The 22389-nt window shown below is 41.8% G+C and overlaps 1 protein-coding gene across 2 annotated transcripts in view; it reads left to right on the top strand.

Annotated features, from left to right (window-relative positions):
* grik4 (glutamate receptor, ionotropic, kainate 4) overlaps nucleotides 1–22389 on the top strand; it is a 510201-nt gene that overhangs the window by 466029 nt on the left and 21783 nt on the right. For both annotated transcript variants that reach the window (XR_004933217.1, XM_036149710.1), the window contains exons 13-14: nucleotides 8247–8450; nucleotides 15247–15360. Coding sequence is in view for 1 of the 2 variants with exons in the window: in XM_036149710.1 (XP_036005603.1) it covers nucleotides 8247–8450; nucleotides 15247–15360 (318 nt within the window). In the remaining variant the exon portion in view is untranslated. The remainder of the gene's footprint in view (nucleotides 1–8246; nucleotides 8451–15246; nucleotides 15361–22389) is intronic.

The following is a 22389-nucleotide window of genomic DNA, read 5'->3' as shown; positions in this document are numbered from 1 at the left end:
TTTCCTGTTTAACCTTTTTAATGATGACAAATCATCCATTAATAACAGGCGGCTTCTTTTAATTACAAGACAAAATGCTCTTGGGTTTCTTTCTACCCTTTAAAGAAACTGCTCAGCTTGTTTCGTCTGCATGTGTTTTCATGCCTTTCTTCATCACACCTTGGAGATTTGTCAGTCACTCGGCTCCTCCTCCTCACTGAATCAGATAATAAGGCACAAAGTAGGTTGTAAGCAGAGGCAATTGGGCTAATGTGTTTTTCTGAGTGGCTTGCTTATCAGCTTCACTCCCATGGCTTGGGGGGGGGGGGGCATATTGGCACACTTTCCTAGTCTTCATAGGGATTTAGATGAAATGGCTCATTTTACAAGGAGGCTGGGTAAGACTGAAGAGGTGTGTTCGTGTGTCTGTGTTTGGGTTTGGGTCTGATTGCAACTGAGACAATGTTTTCATTGTTGAAAGAGGGAGTATATCTAAAAAAGAATTGGATGAGCACAGCGCTTTGATTTCACTTTGGATATATCGAGTCTCCTGGACCAAACTTGGGAAGCCACCACGGAGCAATTTTCTGTGCCTATCACAGCTCATTCATCATCGTCTGATTGCCGTGTCACCGTTATCTTGCTTGTGGGCGGCAGACGGGGCTCAGCTGAAGGCCTCCATAAGAATTCCTTACCTGTAGCTCTGACTCCGTTGGGGGGTGGGGGGGGGGGGTGGGGGGGGGGGGGGGCGTGTTCTCTACAGTATGTATGGATCCACAGCTTTGTGTGCACTCCTGACACATCTGCCCAGCCTTTACGAGGCTAGTTTCATTATGCCCTAGCATGGCTGTCACCTTCCCTTTTCAATTTCACAAATAGCTTAAGGAAAAAAAAGCCGTCACAGAATCGATTATCACTTTATTGCAGGGCCACAAGCCATGTGTTTGTGAGCATTAATTGAGTTTGTGACAGGCACTGTTTAGATCTTAGCAAAACTGTCTGTACAGGCCTTGTGGCAATATTGATGTGAGAGTCAGGGCTTATCTTTACCTCTGTGAGATTCTTTTGATTATGTTGTTGCCATTGTGTCTAGTGGCTGATTTCTCCTTGCCCTCTGAACAATGGTGCCTCAAAACAAATAATCATTTTCAAATATGTTCTAAAGTGTAAGGCGCTTTGGGGTCATCGGATTAGTTAAAGCGCTATAAAAGTACAAGCCATTTACCATATTTTATCATTTTAATTAGAAAAACATCATAGAATAGTATATTGAGTTGAGGTGAGAACTTTAACGAGGCCAACACAACAAAATCAATTGCATTATACAACTCTGAGGTCCTTGATTCCATATTGAAGAAATAATTCAGCTGTTTAAATCAGGGGCCCTTGATCAACCATGTATCTAAAGGTTACAAGACATTGGCCCCGGTGAACTGGACCCCTGATTGAAGTTTATTATGCTAATCGTGGCCGAGTGGTTAGAGTGGTTAGAGCAGCGCGCTTGCACTCAGAGAAGGATACAAGTACCCAGTTCGATCCCCAGTGCCGGCACTCTGGGTCCCTGAGCAAGACCCTTAACCCCAGATTGCCCCCAGGGCGCCGCACATGGCAGCCCACTGCTCCCCAAGGGGATGGGTTAAATGCAAAAAGCTAATTTCATTGTAATGTATGTTTCAATGACAATAAAGACGATATCACCATTATTATTACTATGTCAGCTAAATAACACAGATCATAGTCAAGTACATGAATTCGGATTGATCCTAATTATCAAACAATGCAGTCTGGGTAAAAATATCACATCACATCTAATCATTGACGTGCAGCATTCACTCCTCCTGGTTGAGCATGTTTTGACAGTGGGAAGTCACTTGCAATGCGTCACTGACTTTTTCAGCAATCCCTCATATCGAGTGGAGTGGTAAACTCCACTTTAACAGGAAGGAAGCTCAGTGTGCACGGCCATCTACCATGACTGACTAGGGGCTTGAGAAAACAGAGCAGAAGCACTGATCCACAAGTACTTTCTCTCTGAGTAAAAAAGGCTATGGTAGTACTACCTCCTTTATTGGCTTCATCCAGGAGAAAAACAAAGTCGAGCAGAATTATGCTGCCAGTTTTCACGTCTAAAAGATGACAGAGTGCACATAGTCACAAAAAAAACCTCAGCCATTAGATGTCTAAAAGGGAGACAGAAGCTCAGGCCAGGTGTATCTACCATGAAGAGAAAGAAGAGACAGAGAAAACTAAGTTAAAAGCTAACCACAAATAATGCAAAATTTGAGAGTAGTAGGAGAATGGAGCAGTGAGGCAAAGTGCCCATTATGTTCTCCAGCAGCATAACTATAGAGATAGCTCAGTGTAACCTAAGCCATTCTAACCATAAGCTTTGTCAAAAATGAATGTTTAAAGCCTGGTCTTAAAAGTAGACAGGGTGTCTGCCTCACGGACTAAAACTGGGAGTTGGTTTCCACAGGAGAGTAGCCTGATAGCTAAAGGATCTGCCTCCCATTCTACCTTTAGAGACTCTAGGAACCACCAGTAGACCTACAGTCTGAGAGCGAAGGGCTCTCTTAGGAACATACGGGGTAATCAGATCTCTAATGCTGGAACTTGATTGTTAAGGGCTTTGTACATGAGCAGGAGAATTTTAAGGGAGCAATAATAACACCTAGTGTTGCAAATCGAAACAACACATTCACAATGCCTGCCACTGACAACAGCTGTTTTCTCAACGGTCAGTTGCTGCTGTGTAACTTCACTGAATCTTTACTTCCACAGGATAGGTATGTGGTGTTGTATTCTGTTTCTATTTCTGGTCTGCTGCACTTATTGGCTCCCATGTTTGCAGGCTTCTGCTCTTTTGCCAACATAAAATACCAAATGCTGCGCTCTGTTTTGGAAACCCTGGGAACTCTCATATGATTGGCTCAGAAACCAGGAAGTAAACACGGCTACTCTCTGAACCGAAGTAGTTCTGGACCGTACCTCTAGGTCTGAAAGGAGAAAAACCTGACTAAGACATTGTTGATGGAGAGGACTGATTGTTTATAGGGAATGTTACTTCCATGCCAGGTGACAAATGAGAATGATTTAGGTTAATTAGCAGTAAACTTCTTTCTGGATTTAACAGTGAGCCAATGAAAGGAAGTTAAAATGCAAGAAATATGATCTCTGTATTTAATTTTCACCTGATCTTTTGCTTCAGCAGGAGTTCAGCAAGAGTTCTTAGGTCCATGCATCTTTATGTCAGTTGTGAGCAGCTTCCCTGTTCCTGCTGAAGTACGGCGTTCCCACAGCATGATGCTGACATCATGTTTCACCTTTTAGATGACGTGTTCAGGGTGATGTGTAGTGTTATGGTAGGCTGAATGTCCTACGGCTTACTTTGAACAAGATAGAATAAACTCATGCGGTCTAAACAGCTGTATACTATGATTGAATTTAAAACTGGTGAATTGTGCTTAGTAATTAACTGGGATTATATTTAGGTGTATCAGATTGAAGAGGACAGAATACAACTACACTCCACAAAAAAAATATTAAAAATTAAAAAACAGTGCATCATTTTCCTTCCACATCAAAATTATGTACTACTTGGTGTTCGTCCATGATATGACATTCTAGGAAAAATATAATGAAAGTTTATCGTTGTAATCTAGCAATTTGAAGAAGTTCAAAAAATAATTTGAAATAAATATTTTTCAAAGGCACTTTTTGTTATTGCTCACCTTACATTAAAGCCCCAGTGAGGTTTCAACTTCATAGACCTGTATTTTTGATGCCAGCCATTATTCTAACTTCACAGAATCTCAACATTTAAATCTTAATTGAATCGCTTTGTTCTTGATATCTAAAATGTGCTTAGAGTCGCACCTGTAGGAGCCATTTTCAGCTTTTTTTAACGACATCACCCTCTGCTATTCTCCCTCAGCTTCCCACAGGCTCCCTTTGGGTCACCAAGCGCTTTCTTATCTAGTCACAAATGCATTGGTAAAAATCTAACAGTGGGCACAGCGCTGACTGATAAAAGCAGACACGGAGGCTGATTTTCTGGCACACAGGCTCAGAGGCACTGAGGCATATGCTTATGTATTTGCACATGCAAACTCAAGCTCTATCCCAGTTCTCTTTGATTTTTTTAAGCATTCATTTATCACGATTTTTTCTTGAATAGCTTTATTAGAAGTCTACCATTCTTATGCCCGATTCAATTTTCTAATGACCTATCCGTTTAAGGGAATATTTTTAGATCACATTTGCCTTCTGTTCAAACAGAACTATAAATTAATATCCCAGCTGGCATCTTGCTGCACTCTGGAGAGCTCATTTTTTAAGGAAAAGAAAACTTTAGGAAAAAAGCAAGAAGGCGCTGTGTGGAGACACCTTGAATACCCGGAGGTTTTAAAAACGAAGAACTCTATTGTGGTGGGTGTGAAGTATAATGCGAAGAACATCCTCTGGTGCACCTTGCAACTCTGTGAACGTGTGTATTTGCATGTGCATATCTAACAGCCTGCCTCATCTGCTGAAGTTATCTGTACGGAACCAGACTCCTCGTGGCCTGGGATTAAAAGGGTGCTTCTAAAGTTTGCATTGCTTTATAGCTTCAAACCAATGATTTTTTTTTCTGTTTGGCTGCAGTGATTAAAATAAGGTAGAATGAATTTCCTTATGGTCTGCCCTTCATAGAAAACAGATCTTTCATACCCATGTCAATATTTCACTCCTTATAGGTTTTTTTCTTCTGTTATGTTCTAAACTGCATGGACCTTTTAGGTAAGATGCAGTTTTATGAGTAATTCACAGTATTTACAGGACGTTTAAGGATCAGGTTTTAATAGTCTTAGTTTAGTTTGACTTGTGCAAGTTTAGTGGCCATTTTCACAAAGGATTGCAAAGAAAGAGGGACATATTGAAACAATGGAAAGAAATGACGACTAAAAACCAGAGCCATGATGGTAAAGAGAAAGCATGATGGTTTCATGAGCCTCTGTTTCGCTATGGGCTGTTTATTTTTTACTGAACAAGATAAAAGCTGTTGATATGAGCTTCGTCTGGAGGGTTGCCGGGCTCAGCCTCAGAGATAGGCTGTGGAGCTCTGCTGCCTGGGGTGAACTCAAAGTAGAGCCACTGCTTCTCTGCATCGAAAGGAGTCGGGTGATCAGGGCCCTCTGAACAACTCCCTTTGGGAGGTGTTCAGACTTGATCTACTCGGAGGAGACCCAGCAATGAATGGGGGGATTATATATATATATATATATATATATATATATATATATATATATATATATATATATGTGTATATATATATATGTGTATATATATATATATATATATATATATATATATATATATATATATATATATATATATATATATATATATATATATTAGGGCTGGGCAAGTTAACGCGTTAATTTCGCGTTAACTCATTAGACTATTAACGGCGATATTTTCTTTAACGCGCGTTAACGCATGTTGGTCACATGCTTTTATTTTGTGAAGGTCTGTTGCTGCGGTGTTGGGGTTTGAATCAGAACAGTAAGTGGCGATAATGCGCCAATAACCTCGCTGTCAGCCCAGCCTCAGATTCAAAGAGGAAGAAAGGTGATGGCCGAAAAAAACACAGCTGACATGCGGAAGGCGGTGTTTCCCGCAGGTACCGCGAGCGAGCTTAGGCGAGGCGAGGCGGTGAGTTGGCGGCCGGAACAAGTTTTGTGCGGAGCGGGGGGGGGGGTCTGCATCGACGCCGTCGGTGAAGTCGCTTCTCGTTTCAAAAGTATCCATGTATTTTTGCCTGTTTTCCCCCTGCCATTCACTATATGCGCGCGAGAAAGCAACAACAAAAAACCGCGTGTCAACGTCAAATAAACGCAAGCATATCGAGTTAGCAAGCATTTCAGTTTAAAGTTCTTCCAGCATGGAATATGACAGAAACAAGTTAGTTGGAACCACTGCCAAGTTAAACTTTGGTATTGAACATAAAATGGTAATGCTGCTCCCTGCTGTTACCTCAGAAATTGCCTGTTTTTGGTAGATTTTTTCCCCATAAAGAGAATTCCCTGTCAGTGGCAATAAGCTTTAATTTATTATTATTGCTATTTTTTGTTTTACATGTTTAAGTTGAGCTTTACACTAAATATGTGTTACTGATAAGTGCTACAAATGTTACAACACTTTTGTTCATATGGCAGCAGAACATTAAAATAAAAGTGCTCTTTACACTACTTTTGAATTCATTCTTGGAGTTTGTAAATACAATGCGATTAATCGCGATTAATCGCGATTAATCAGTGCGATTAATCGCGATTAATCGCACTGATTAATCGCGATTAATCAGTGCGATTAATCAGTGCGATTAATCGCGATTAATCGCGATTAATCAGTGTGATTAATCGCGATTAAATATTTTAATCGTTGCCCAGCCCTAATATATATATATATATGTATATATATATATATATATATATATATATATATATATATATATATATATATATATATATATATATATATGTGTGTATATATATATATACATATATATATATATATATATATATATGTGTATATATATATATATATATATATATATATATATATATATATATATATCCCGTCTGGCCTGGGATCACCTTGAGATCAACCAGAATGAGCTGGATGATTTCGTTGGGGAGAGGGATCCCTGGGGTTCTCTCCTGGACCTGTAACCCCGGCAATCATATTGGATCAGTGGAAGAAATCAAATGGATGGATGGATGGATGGATGGATGGATGGATGTTCACTTTTTACTGGTCTGATCGATGTTTCCTGAGTTGATTTTTGTTTGGCATGGCTAACCAAGTTTACAACTGGATAGAAAGATACAAGATACAAAGAGTGATATTTCCTAGCCTTTCACCAAAACACGCACATATATGTGTCTACCCCCTTCATCATGACACAAACATCCATCTGTCTGTCTGTCTGTCTGTCTGTCTGACCCTTTTACACCTGTCACATGAGCTCAGAGGGAAACTGCTTTCGTCTGTGAGAAGAGCCGTGCACTGCTGACACTACAATTGGCAGGTTTGGCAGAGCCGTTCGACCCACAATGTCAAAGTGATGTAAGAGTGGAAAGAAGCAGTTAACTTCAATGAGAACTGGACCGCTCACAATAAGAGTCGTGTCTCCTGATGGGCTTCAAGCTCTCCCAAAATAACAATTTTTATAGATTGAGCTTTGAGGCAAATCGATCATGTACCACACCGATAAACATTTACAGCTGTAGTAATGGCAAAACAATTTCACTTTTATTCTGGCACTCAAACTTCAGCACCGCATGATTACATTGTACCCCCCTGAAAGCAGTCACAGTTGGCTTTATTTGGCTCACACTCATGGCTTTATGACTGCAATCTCTTGTGTTTAAACAAAGACTTTTGCCACAAATATAGCTGAATTCCTGTTTTTTTTTGCTTTGCTTTTAAAAGCCTCACTGAAAAATGCATGTACTGTGTTAATAATACATCGGAAGTTTGCTCGTGTTAATTTTTTAGATTGTTGTTTTCGAAAAATAAACCTGTTATGGACAAATCCTAAAAGTGAAATAGTTAAACTGAACCGATAAGCCATCTGAAGGGATACTCCAACGGCAAATGTATACTGCTATCATGATTTAGTTAATCCAAAACCCCACCAGCTTGACAACTGCATTATTTGAAAAATAGCGCACTAAAAGTGGGCTTTGAAATACATCACAGGAGGGCTCTTAAAATCTCCCTCGAACGTCAACTAAATGACAAAACAAAACCTAAATAAGCTGGCAGTGGAACACAGGCCTGATCTCCAAACTGCAGGTTGTAAATAGGTGTGTGGCTGTTCTTCTCTGTGCGTGTGTTTGTGTGTATGTGTTCACGAGGAAAAATGCTTTTGTTTTTTACCCAGCTTTTTACTGGTTACAGCAGATTAAGGCCCTCATGTTGTTGTTCCTGATTTTGATGCCTGGCTCTGCTTCAGATCCACAAATCTCAGCTTCCATTGGAGTCAGTAAGCCGGGTGTGAACCATGACTTTCAGAGAGCACATAGGAAGCAAAATCTTCAGACACATTGTGAAAATCAACCACATGAAACATTAAAGACCCTCAGTGATAACATACATTTTTAAGGCACAAATATGAAGAACTGTTTAAGTGGAAGATTTATTTTTTTCATTATCTCTTCTTTATCCCGTCGGCGTTCTCTATTCACAGTCATTGTGATGCTATGCAAACTGTGTCTTTGCAGGAGAATCCGTATGTGATGCTACGGCCGAACCACCAGGAGCTGGAGGGGAATGACCGCTATGAAGGCTTTTGTGTGGACATGCTGAAGGAGCTGGCCGACATCCTGAAGTTTAAATATCGTATCCGGCTGGTCGGGGACGGCGTCTATGGCGTTCCTGGGGCTAATGGAACGTGGACCGGGATGGTTGGAGAGCTCATCTCAAGGGTTTGTACAGTTAGCACCCGTCCAGTCAAAGTTTCATATACTACAGCAGCAGAAATTACTGTTTTTTTATCCTAATCACCTGTACTACATTTCCCAATAGGGAAGCATTTTCTCCAGTAACACTAAAAGGTTGGAGAATACAAAAAGTGAGATATTTCACCATTCCTATTAGCACAGTCTCTCTTTAATGTCCAGGGTCCTCTCTTGTGCCCCTCTTTTCTTCAGATCATCCCACAGGTTCATAGGACTTAGATCTGGGGACTGAGATGACCAATAAAGAATGTAAATTTAGTGTCTCGTGAACTATCTCTGTGTTAATTTTGTTGTGTATTTTGGATCATTATCCTGTTTAACAAAACAATGAGGACCCATTTTTGTTTAACAGCTGAATTCATTGGATTTGTATCTAACTCTTAAGATAAGATAAGATAAGATAGTCTTTATTGATCTCACATTGGAGAAATTCACTTGTCACATCGGCTCAATAGTCAGTCAATAGTCAGGAGTAGGAAAGGGTGCATCAGTTTTATACAGTGTATCTTCCTATATACAGTGGATCAAAAACTCTTTATGGTATTTCAAAGAGTTCATGATGTCATGCAGTCTACCAAGGTTCTGGGGACCTTTAAACTAGAAATCACTCCACAGCAGATCCTCTTTTTGTGGGGTTTTTGTTTGTTTTTCTGTTTACACAGTCGTCCTTTTTTTCATGCCAAACCTACCTGGCAGCATGTTTGTGGGGGGGATGTTTGAGGAAGAGGACCCAAATGCAAGCGAGGAATTGGCAGGGGAAGAAATGAGGCAATGAATAAACCAATGAACTTAAAGACAGACGTCGGTAAATTCTAATAGAGGACAGAGGAAGAGAACAATTGTGAAATCCAGCAATGATCGAACAAACCAGTGACCTTAAATACTTTGGAGGTGTGATTAGTGATATGGAGACTGGGTGAGTACAATCAGCAGAAGGAATGGCCGCTCAGCAGAGAGCAAGGAGCTGCGGAGACTTGGCTAATGAGAAAGAAGAAACATAGAATAAATAAAAGTGCAACTAAACATAAGAAATCGAGATAAATACAGAAAAGGCTCCAAATACAAGAGTCAGAATACAGAACACAGACCTCTGATAGAAGCAAACACCAAGTCAATGGGGTCACATTTGTTGCAGAAAAGCTCAATCCTAAGTGGTATCTAACCAAACCACACAGTTCTAGTAAAACTCACAATATTGTTTAGTAAACTCCATATGTTTATGCTTGGGATGGTAGCACAGAAAAAATACTTCCTGGCAAGCATTTAAACATCATTTAATGGCTGTTATGGGGACTTGGTGACACCCAAGATGCTGCTCTATGGATTTATATTTATATTTACCTTAATTCTCATCCTGCTCAAGATAAAATGGGTTTATAAAACACCTTTCAATTATTAGTCTAACTGTAGATATAGGCACATATATACAGGTGACTATATTTTCTTTTCTTTTCTTGTACTCATATACTGACTTTTAAAGATCAGCATACTAAACTTACTTGAATACCAGGCTCTCTCATCATTTCCGTTTTGTTGTCTGTTTACATTTAAAAGAAGCTTAAGTTAAATTTATTTTAGAGGGGTTGTTTTTAGTGGTGATCTTTGCAAGTTTTTCCTCCACTAAATTGATAGGCAGCTACAATTAAATTATTTCCACTTATCTTAATTAATTAAGTTTTTCTCACACATCTTTTGGGGAAGGTGCCAATAAATGCGGCTGCCACAGTAAAAATTTACACACGCAGATACTTTTAAGTAGGCCTGCATCTCAGACAAGTAATGAATTATCCTGTTTGGGGTTTTTTTCCCCACTGATAAATGCGCATCAACAACCTAAGTAATTCCCACTGATATCGTCACATACAGACCAGCAAATGAAATGGGATTGCTCAACTTTCATTTAGCTCACAGCGAGTCGATTTCCTTTACTTCACGCAGTCTCTCTTTTTTTTCACTTAGCAGCTGGCCTGTGCAGCTTATTGTATTTCTCAAAACAGTCACAGCTTGTTGGCGCCTTGTTTTGTCTCAGCTCCTTTCCTTAATCTGTCTGAACTGACCTCAAGAACCACCCCCCCCCCCCAGCCCCCCAAACAAGGCAGCCGACGCTGTCGCTTTAAAATCTCAGAGTGAGGTCTTACAGTCTTACGACCATGTTGTGCCTGCTGACAGCCAGATAAGGTCGTATAAAGGGATAAGATGGGGAGAAGAGAGGCTGTGAAGCAGGCAAATAAAAAATGTCAGAGGGACGGCAGGGGTGAGACGGAGGCGGAGGAAATGATGTAGTGAATGACTGAGTCTACTTAAAGAGGTGATCTGTCTTAATTCTGTGGGCTAATGGAGGGCAAAGCCATTAAGAATGTAAAGCAAGAAGTGCCTGCTTGTGTTATATCCAGAGCCCCTACCCACTGAAAGTTGTTTCAGGGAAGTTGACCTTCATTGGTTAGTTTAAGTCGACACGTGTCTTTTGCAGCCTAAGCAGAGCTCCAGACACACAAAAAAACTGTATGCTTGAAAGGGATTTGTCATAGGACATCTGGAGGGAATGGGAGTTGGGGGTGGTGGTGGTGGGGGGGGGGGGGTTACTCAGGGAGAAGAAAAGCTTCATCTTGTATGGTTTCAGGCTATGAAAGGAAGATGTAAAAGTAAAAAGATACGGGATCCGGCCTCGCCTGCGAGTTTAAAGGATAAGTTGGTAAGAGACAGAGTGAAACACGCGCTCAGCGGCAGGAACGAGAGGGAGGACAGCCTGAGGACGTTCTGGACAAAAGATTCCCGCGTCCCCGGCTGTAACATTCGGACTGAATTATATTTCACCCAGCGAGGGTGATTATTGGGACCGGTGTGAGACAGTTTGTGTTAGCATCGAAGAAGACCTGCGTGTTCAAGCACAATATGTTTTGTTCAGTTCGGGGAAAATTCACAGAGCAGTTCAAACCAGGGAATTTACGCCACTATTTCTGCTCTGGATACATGGAGTAGATTGTGCTATAAATATCAAGAAAAGCCCACCAAGATCCCCAGCAACCCCATATTCGATTCAGGTCACAGTTGTCCTCTCTTCACCGACACATGCAGCAGGTGCAGAAGTGATCAAACAGAGGGAGAAAAATACTTTTTTCCACAAAGGGCTCCAAGTTCCCACCTGCGCTCACTCCTCAAAACTGTAATAACAGTATCTGAGTATATCAGGAAAGAGTGATTCAACTATGATCATTTTATTTACTCAATTAAAAATGGGTTTTTGGATCACTTAATCTGAATTTCAAAAAAGACAATTTATTTAATAAGATAAATAGTATATATCAGACAGATCACTAGAGCAACAAGTCCACCTTTTGAGACTTTCTGGTCCTGTTTTTGTAAAACTAACAATTCAGAATAATTTTTGTTCTTCTGCTACATCGAAATTGCGGCAGTCGTTCAGTAAACGGTATTTTCTTCCCACAATCTGCATGCTGTAAACAGCTCTGCGACCCCATTTATGAAGCTTGTGTATGCACAAAACAGGGACTAAATTTTCTGCACGTCACCTACCACGCAAAGGCAGTAATCTATAAAGAAAAACCTGGTGCCAGAATGCTTTGAGAATGCCAGAATGCAGCAGCTCTGATCCAGAAGTACGATCTTTTTGGAGACGGGGGAAATTGGCAATACAGGTGGTGAAGTGGTGAATTGCAGCTACACTGCATCTTGGTTCCTCTCAAATGTTTAATTTCACTCCGTATGCGAATTTAATCACGGATCAAGCATTCAAAACCGCGGTGTTATTCATGCTCGCGCTGGTGACGCATAGCTATGCATTAGAGGACCATTCAAGTTAAGAAAAAATACACATAAGCCAACTTAAATCTTAAATCAAAGTCTGTACATTTCATCAGTTTTCTACCATCATAATCCTCTCCCCAATTATCTCCAGGGTGACGGGTACCACAGATTAAAGCGTAAACTTTGACAAGGTGTGAGACAGTCACACTTGTTGCTGTAAACATTTAAATATGTGGTGATACTACTGCGTAAAACACCATGGTGGATGGGGCACTGCTGGATGACCTTCCAAATGGGAGATTTGGACAACATCTGTGCTTTTACTGCTTTTGATGTATACATTTAATAAAGGCCTTTCTGGGACATTTTTTCAAAGTTTCTTTGCTGTTTTCTCTGTAGTTTGCCGTTGTCGATGTGAAATAACAATGAACAGCTGTGTCATTTAAATACACACTGCCACTCAAGAGGTGCCATGCAATGACCATTTAAGGTTGAGTGTGGGATCAGGACATGAGGCAGGACCTGGTACGCAAATGTTTTCTAAATGACACCGATCGTCTTTAAGAACGCAATAATTTATTTTCGGGCATAAATCTAAATAAGCAAAAGTGGACTTTCTCTTAAATGCATGTGTAAAACAACATATTAAAAGCTGGAAATCTGCATTAGGGCAAGGCTATTTTGCTCTAACGTTCCATCTAGATTACAAATTAGAAAGACGTGCAAACTGTTGAGGAAATCCACAAAGCTAGGAGTTGGTGCTTAACCAGAGTTTGCACCCCTTTCTATTCTGAAATGACACACAAACAGTGATCTACTCCTACAATGGCATCACAGAGCAAATAACATCTGTCTGTGCTGACACAGCTTGCTCACATTCAAATGAGGCCAGATGTATGCATTTAGAGAAACTGCCCATTTTACACATATTTATTTAAATTACAGACAATAAAAAATAGCATCACATCCTTGTTTTTTTTGTGTGTGCAGATTACATGAAAACAAAAGGTTTGCTGATAGGTGGTAGCAACAGGTCAGGGAGGTCACAAGACAGGAATTCATGTTCTCCTGAAGGGAGATCTTCCGGACATTTTTTTTTTTTTAAAATTGATTTTAAAATACGGCCCTTATAAAGGTTGAAGGGTTTTATAGATTCTTCACAAGAACAGTTAATTATGCGGAGCTCAGATAAGTACACTTTTTGAAGAAGGTCCATCTGCTTTGGCAACATGGAGCCGCTCACCACCTCCTCCCCCAGAAGTGAGGAGGAAGAGGTGGTGAAAGAGCCTACAGCCAGAACCGGCGAGTAAAATTAGAAAAGACGGGACACCATTTCTTTTTAAGATGAAATGATCAGAAGTCAGCACCGTATATTTGCAACAACTGTATAATCTGATATTTTTTAATCTTGGGTCAATGCTGTATTTGTCTCAGAACAAATCTGCTAAAGGGACCCGGCTGCCGTTCAAGATCTGGAAACGTTATGGATTTAGAAATGCCATTCTGACATTATCCCCCAGTCAGATGTAGCTCTTGATGTCTGGAGGAGGTCAGTTCAGGACCTGGAGTTCTTCGTGACTCAGAATAATCATGAAAAAGCCAAACACCCGTCACTATATCTTTGATCACTTCACAAAGACTGTGTTTGTAACCTGACCCAAAAACAGCAGCAGCAGCTTCATTCTGCTGGACTCAATGGCTGTATGGTTGCATGTCTGCATTTATTGGGAGCAGATAGCAGTAGCACTGCCGGTTTTCACACATTTAGCTCTCACAAATTAGGAATTAGGAATATGTCCAAGGTCATATTCAATTCCTTTTGTATTTTTGACTGGATTATAATATGAATGAATGCAATTGGACACAGGGACTATAATGCTCAACAGCAGACATTAGATCATGTGATAGGAGAAGGTGCATTAGCAGACAGGAGAAGGAGTCTAATTGCATTTCATTAATATTTCAGTGGATGCTAAAACTGTGTGGAGGTTAAAACTGTTCCTCATTTTATTTTCAAAGAATGAGGGATTTTCTTAAATTTTCCTAGGTAGCCGTTGCCCACGTGCGTCTTCCTTTCAGTGCTGAAAGCAATACTTTCAAACAACAGAGAGGGTAAAAAATAGGACAGCTGATGACAGAGGGTCAAAGCTTCCCGGCTGGGGATTGGGCTTCATGAGACACCATAGGCATCAGTGTTCAGTGTGGGCGTCTCTGGGTCAAAGAGGTGGAACAATCTGGCGTGATGGACTTATTTGAGCTCAGGTATGAGCGCGCTATCAGATGACAACGTTTGAAACTTATTTTAGGGGTTACTTTGATTATTACAATTCGCTCTCGTGTCGAATCTAAACGAAACGCCATATTTGTCGGATTCTGCTTAAAAGAGAAAGCGTTGCTGCTGCTGCGGCGCTCCCCTCAGCTTGCTCTCGTCCTGCTATTCCCCTCCATCTCCCCAATCCTCTTAGTCCTCCTGCTGCAGACAAAGAGCAATGCTTTACTGCTTTCGCTCTTTGCTCCACGGGGAGATGAAAAATCCCTTGCAGTTGCACTTTGCTGGCCTGTATTATTAGCAGAAAGCTTTCCAGTATTCAGCTGCATCGAGCATTTCTTCGCGCCTGTGTGTGCGCTTGTGTGTGTGTCCCATACTGTGTGTTTTACCAGCCTTCGCTTTGTCAAGTGATTTGTCTTGACAGTGCTGCTTTGGCCGGCCACAATGGTTACCCTGAGCTCTCTGGTGCCCTCCACACGCACACCGACTAGTGTAGGCACACAAGGGCCAATGCTGGATTATCCTCACCACAGATAGTGCTGTTGGTGGACAAAGGGGCTAAAGGATACAAAAGGGTATTATTGGGGTTTTGGCTACCATTAGTCCTCTTCTTATGTGATCCACGTCTTCCCTGTCAAGCAGTTTAGTCATAGAGAGGATGTTATCTCTGTGAGCTGGGTTGCGTGTGTCTCTGGGTTTGTGTTTACGACATGATCTGACTCCTTTCAGAAAGCGGACCTGGCAGTGGCGGGCCTCACCATCACAGCGGAGCGTGAGAAGGTGATCGACTTCTCCAAGCCTTTCATGACCCTGGGAATCAGCATCATGTACCGCGTCCACCTGGTGAGTTCGCGCTGACACAGACACGCGCGTACAGACTGCAGGTTTAGCACAGCAGGTTGTCAGCCATGTCTAATCGCTGGGAAAGACCCACTCTCCTCTCTATTCTCAAGTCTTGTTTGCCAGTCCAAGTCTGTTAGTAGTGTCTCCCCTTTGGAAACCTCGTGGCACTTCTCACCTTTCAGATGCCGCTTTTTGTCTTCCCGGTGTACTCCTCCTGCTGGTTCTATTCTCTTTTTGCTCGTTCCATGCAAATCCCACTTCTTAACAATAACCAGCTCCCGTCCTTTCTTGTGTGTTCTCACGTTTTCCTCCTTCTGCCTCTTCTGGCCGCCCGTTCTGCCAGCACCAGATGGTGTGTTTTGTAGTGTGAACTTCTTAATGAATGTAGCAGCTTCACAGTTGTTTCCCGCTTGCTCTCTGATTATGGTTCAGCCATCTTATTCACACAAGTGATGGCTCGCACGCGCAACAAAGGAACGGAACGGCGGCAGAGCAAGTGGAAACCAGCCAGCGTTTGCAGAGACCGCGGTCCATTAATCATCAGTCCTTCACCAAAACACAAGGTGACACCAAAGGGCCCAGAGGCGCCGGCCAGAATCCGCTCCGAGATGTTCAGCCCTGTGCGCAAGCTAACGGGACGGTACTATCCCGGAGGGGAATTTAGTCGTCTCTCTTCGATCCTGCATCTCCACCTCCCGTACGTCTTTGTTCATTCCTCCCCTTCCTGTAGTCTGTGCGCACCTCGAGTATCTAAAACACTCAGCCATGAACCAACAGCTGGGGCAAGTCAGTCGTTGCTTTGCAGCAGGTGGAGCCTTAAATGGGCTGCTGGGCAGCGTATGACCTCGGAGGTGGAAAGCTGGCAGGTGGGTGACATCGAGAGGAGATGATTTGGAGCTGTTGTCCCCACAGGGCGCCAAGCACAGAGAGTCAAAGAGTTAAATTAGTGCAGACTTGACCCAGTTTCTGAATAAAAGGTCACAGAGAGAGAAGTGGAGATAGCAGCGTTTGAAAAGGTAAAGAGAATAGAGCGGGATGAAAGATAATGAAGACCAGCATCCCCCTACTTTTGTCTCTCTCTCCCTTCCGTCTTTCATTTCCCTGTTCTCTCTTTACGTTCTGGTCGCCCCTTGGCATTTTTAGATCGGATTCACAGCAGTCCCTCGGCATGCGCTGAAATCCGATATTTGAATTTCTGTGACTGCACTTATTTAGTTCTAATCCACTGGCTATTGATCTGAGGCTCACTACTTTCTGCAAAGGCGGTCTGCTGCTTATTTCAAACTTTAAATGAAAATTTCGGTCTGATCAATGGGAAGGGTGAATGTGATAAATTGAAAGCGCCAGCTAGTTATTAATTACCATTTAATCTCTATTTCTCCTTTTTGTCAGCATGTTTGTCTTCCTTTCTCCTGTTTCTGTTTCAACTTTATTTCTATTACTGGATATTTTCCATTATATTCCCTTCAATTCCATTTTACTTATATTGTGCTAATTCACAACACAAGTAATTTCAAGGCAACTTTACAAAGTCAATTCCATCAAATCACACAGACAGATTGGTCAAAAGGTTTCCTATCTAAGGAACCCAGCAGATTGCATCAAGTCTTGACAAGCAGCATTTACTCCTCCTGAAAAAGCGTAGAGCCACAGAGGACAGTCGTCTGCATTGTCCATGGCTTTGCAGAATTCCCTCATACTGAGCATGCATGAAGTGACAATGGAGAGGAAAACTTCTCTTTAACAGGAAGGAAAACCTCCAGCAGAACCAGAACCAGGCTCAGTGTGAACGGTAATCTGCCTCGACTGACTGGGGGTTAGAGAAGACAGAGCAGAGACACAAAACAAGCACAGAAGAACACATCGCAGGAATCCTTTCTACGGCAGATGATCAATCCCGCAGGATGATATCACAGCTAACAGAACGCCAGACCAAGTACTATGAAGAGAAAAAAGACAGAGAGAACATAAAGTTAAAAGTTGAACTAATAAAAAAATAATGCTAATTGGAGAACAGTAGGAGAACTCAGCCAGGTGAGAGAAATAGATCTTACATGATATTGCACTAATACTAAAGAAACAACACTTTTTGTATGTTCTGAACAATGCCAACAATAAATCCTGGGGGGTGAAAGGCCATATTAAATAGGACTGTATCACTACAAATATGATACACTAAACCCAAGCACTGCTTTACATGTGTAGCCTATATTAAAATTTTAGCTTTACTATTTAATTTTAATTCTATAAGAATTAGAATAAAATCTGATTTAAATTTAAATTTGTATTTCTAGTTTGGAAAAAACAACATTAAACTTGTTTGTTCTTTCATCATTCAATTCTAAGTATAGTTTAAATGCAACATTTACAGCTCCAAATCAATTTAACATCTATGCCAATGTGCATATGTAAATTCTGACCAGCGCTGTGCACATAGCTCTCCTCTTGTTCCTACCCATCCCTCACTTCCTGGACTAACACTGTAATACCAAACGTTTTGCCTCGTTATCTCTGTGCAGTTAAATTGATGGATTGTTGAAAAGATTACAAAAACAATCATCAAATGTACTGTTTTTTTATGCTTTTCATTTTGGTGTATTCTGCTTCACGGTTATGCTTTTATTTTTTGGTAAAGTGTCCACTCTTCCACCTTTTCAGAGGCTGAAGCCGTGTGTTTAGGGCGGTCGTGTTTTGAAAAGTCAAGGCAAGGTGGGAGAAAGAGGAAAGGAGAGTGAATAGAGAGGTCACTGTGCTGGGTATGAACTAATGCATGGTCGGTACAAAGCATCCTGCGGCTGAACCACTTTATACCTGAAATAAGTTGGAAATAACTCGATGAAAACTGCAAAGCTAAGAAATACCCAAGAGGATACATGAGCAGCAAAGCCAGTAGCAGCTGGGTTTAGCAGCAAAGAAAGTAGACAGTTTATTTGTGTGGGAACACTTTGGCTTTAAAGACAGACACAGTCACAACCACTGCAAAATCTCACCACGGACTTTTCTGAAAACCTTTCAACACCTATCCAGGAGTCTTTCAAACTTCTGGCAGCTCGCACTTGAGCAACCTGTAGTTGGTGCGCTGCTGTTTTTAAGGACATGGAGGCCCTTCCTCCTAGAGGCATTCTAGGTCAAATGCAATTCAATGACCCACCCGCCACTGTTCTGAGTCATTAGAAGCTATTGCTTGGTGTGAGTGGAGTACTTGGTCACCTGAATCATGATGAGACTGCTAATATAGTCTCTGTGGAATTAGTTTTAGGACCAATTTGTATATATTGGGGAGCTGGTACCAGAATCCTCTCCATCTGTTCAGTTTTGGCTTTTCTCTTTTGACCAAGATGGCTTCTCTCACCCCTCTTTCAAACCATCTGTTACGCCCTGTCCAAAATCTGGACGTCATTGTAGTCAAATGTGTGTCCTTTGCTCTTGAGGTGCAAGTGGACTGCTGAATCTTGCCCCGAGCTGCTGGCCCTCCTGTGCTGTGCCATGCGTTTACGCAGCTGCTGTTTAGTTTTTCTAATGCAGGAGTCTGAGCAATCCTCGCTGCATTGGGCCGCATACACAACGCTGCTCAGCTGTGGTTTGAGTGTTCTGTCTTAAGGATGAACCTGTTTTTGTCTGAGAGTGTTATTAGGTTTGAAATTCACCGGTATGTTGTATTTTAAAAACATTCTCCTGAGTTTCTCTGAAACATGCTGAAGCATTAAGAGTTTTGCTTCCTGAAACAAAGGACCCAAACCCAATCCCCTAAAGGAAACAAATCCCCACCATCATCTCGCCCCTACCAAACCCCATACCTAAAACAATGCAGTCAGGCATTCTTCAGCAAACTGTGAAACTCAGCATCATCTACTGGACTGCCAGACAGAGGAGTGATTCATCACTTCAGAGACCATGTCTCCACTGTGAGGTACTCGAGTGGCAGCGTGCTTTACACCACAACATGCTTGGCATTGTACTTGGGCAGGCTTCAATGCAGCTGCACAGCCACGTAAATCCCACTATGTTAAGACTCTCTATGCACTCGTGAAATTGATTGAACGCCACATGAGGTTTTGAAATCTCTGTTGACTCTGCAGAAAGGTGCTGACCTCTGAGCCTCAGCATCCACTGGCCCTGCTCTGGGATTTTACATGACCCACCACTCCAGGGCCAAGTGGCGGTCATTCCCAATCCTTTTAACTTTTCCTATAACATCACTAACTAATATTTAACAAAGATTAAATTCCATGATTATTTTTATCGCTGGTGGGTGCTGTCCCGTTATGGTACTATGCTGAACTTCACTGAGGGTGATCCAGTCTTCTGCTCAGGTGTTGGATTTCATCTACCTGCTTCTGTCAAAGGTGGTTGGAAAACCTGAAACGAATGATTGAGCAATGAGTGTAGTTCAATGACAAAAAAATAATTTATCTTGTGGTAGCATGTTTTTAACAGAGAAATAAACCATTACCTCCCCCCTCCTCATTTTATTTATTTTTTTTGGTTGTTGAGAAGAACTGAAATGTTATCAATCAAGAACATTGTTGTACCTCAAACTGTGGATAACAATAGTTGTTGCTGTGGTAAAAAGATATAAATGAATAAATGGATGCCTTTTTGTCAGAAAATATTTTAATGGGTATTGTGCCATTAAAGGAATGTTAACTAAGGAGATATTTACATTTGTTAGGGCAATTCCAAACAGGTTTCCAATCATTTTTAAGTTTGGCTCTTAACTTAATTATCACAGTTTTTAAATACTACAACGCTGTGCCCCTTACCCCAATAACACGGGAACCACTGGGACACTCTACACCTTAGGTTCAACATGCCAAACATAATGTTGTGGCAGATAATGAAGGCCGAGGGAGAAGGTATGATAATTAGCAGTCAGCCTACGCTCTAATTGGTTCCCATAGTGTAAACTCTGGAACCAGCCACGGCCACAACTTCTTTCACTATTAGGTGCATCTGTGAATCACAACACTTATTGGTTACCTGGAGTTTTAGCAATACCACATTACAAAAAAATGCTTAGGTATTTATTATCAGGAGGGGGCACTGTTTGGAGGTTTGTGACTATATTTAAAAGAAAACCAGAAAAGTTGCATCTTGTCTGCAGCAGGTGGAGCACAACCTCTCTGTTTTTCAGCCGTCCTCCCCAGGAATGTTATAGCAGCCTGAGCACTGTCAGCGAGTGCCATATACTTTAGTAGTGCCTGTTATATGATTTCTTGTATCACATTATTAGGAGCCAAAGAGTAGCTTGTCGACTATGTTTGACTGCAGGGCCTAATTTTGCATTGGATTTATAGGCTCAGACATCACCTGGGGCCTTTTAGAGCGGTTGTTGTGTGTGAGAGAAAAAAAAAATCCCCTTTTGCTAGCATCCGTAAAACAAATAACTGGGATCCAAAGATGCCAGCAAAGAAAAGACCACAAATAAGTGTGCAAAAGAGAGGGTGGTGGTTAATTACACTTTAAGTGGAGTTAATTGGGGATGTAAAAAAGAGGCATCAGATTCAGCGGCACGACAAAGAGAGCTTTGCTGAGTCTGTGGCCACACAGACGAGATTAACAAAACGCATACAGACTTGTGCATAATGTGCCTTTCAGTAGTATCTGTACTCCAGCCTCTGTGTATTCTGTTGGGATGTTACGTATAGAAGAGCAAAAAAGTGGTGTGATGCTGTAAAGTGGGATGGAAAAGGAAACATGGTTTTAATTTTTTTTTTCCTTTTTTAGGAACATTTTGAGAAGTGTAGCATGCATTTGAAATCATTTATATAGATTGGATGGGGAGCATTTGTGAAGATCAGTTTGGAAATCTTGAATTTACATGAGGCTGTATGTTTCGAGCGGGTTCACCTGCTGGCAGGTGCGCCAGTATCACGTCTTTTGCACCTTCTTACAAGCCTTCTTTCAGCTTTTCCATAGGCATCCCCACAGTATGACGCTCTGCCACCAGCATGTGTCACCATTTTATTAGCAGGTAAAAATTAAAAAAACATATTGTTTTCCTTCTACGTCAAATTATCCAGCATTTTGTGTTGATCTATGACACAAACCTTCTATAAAACACACGGAGGTTTGTGACTGTAAACTGCTTTTGTAAAGCCTGTAGGTACACACGACCACATAGATTCATACCTTTTTATAAACTAGCCAAACTGACCTGGCGAAGCATGAGAGGCAGCAGGACGTAGCTGTGGAAGTGACCCCGTTTGACCTCCGCCAAATCAGCTCCTCTCCACAGATTGCCCCCCCCGCGGCCGCTTCATCAGGCGTAACATCTGACAGCATCTGCTTGGACACAATTAGCGACGCGCACATCATCAAAAGAGCCCCGAGAGGAAGACACAAGCCGGGGAGACGTGGGGAGGGACGGCACGAAAGACGGCATAAAAGGGAGAGAGCAGGAAAGCGGTGGAAATGAAGGCAGGAAGCGGGTAGAGGGAGGACAAAGAAATCAGAGCATAGAGGAAAGCAGGTAAAATGACAAAAGAAAGTTTCTTTCAGCGAGTCAGTATTCAGGAGAGGAACCCCTCTGTTGCCTCGGGGGTTGACGGTGCGGGATGAATACCAAAAGGCCCGATGACTTGGTGAAATCCTTGACTGGATAACCTCACCAGCGTCTTCAGTCACCTTCATGGCATGTAGGCAGCCCCCCCCCCCCCCCCCCCCCGGGAGAAACAAAGAGAGGAGGAAGACAGGCAACGGGAAGCCGAGGGAGAGCAAGGGCACTAAAAGTTAAACGTACAACTTACTCATTTGTGAGCTAACAGAAAAACAGGAATATGCTTACGGTTGGAGGCAGCGTGTTTTTTTTTTTTTTCTTTGCGCTGCTGTTTGTTTAGATTTTCTCATAAAAGCGGGCCGTAAAGATTTTTTCCTCTTTCAGCGTCTGCATCTTTTCACACCCTTCGATCTGCCTCGCGTCCTCTTATCGTCTTAAGAGAAGGGGGGAGCGCCGATAAAAGGATTCACTGCCTTAATAAAAAATAGTTTACACGTGGCAGCGAATGTTTATGTGTGACGAGACGGGGG

The sequence above is a fragment of the Fundulus heteroclitus genome, chromosome 18 (genome assembly GCF_011125445.2).
Source record: "Fundulus heteroclitus isolate FHET01 chromosome 18, MU-UCD_Fhet_4.1, whole genome shotgun sequence".
NCBI lineage: Eukaryota > Metazoa > Chordata > Actinopteri > Cyprinodontiformes > Fundulidae > Fundulus > Fundulus heteroclitus.
Note: the sequence above shows the minus strand (reverse complement) of the source record. Positions and strands in the feature narration are given on the sequence as shown.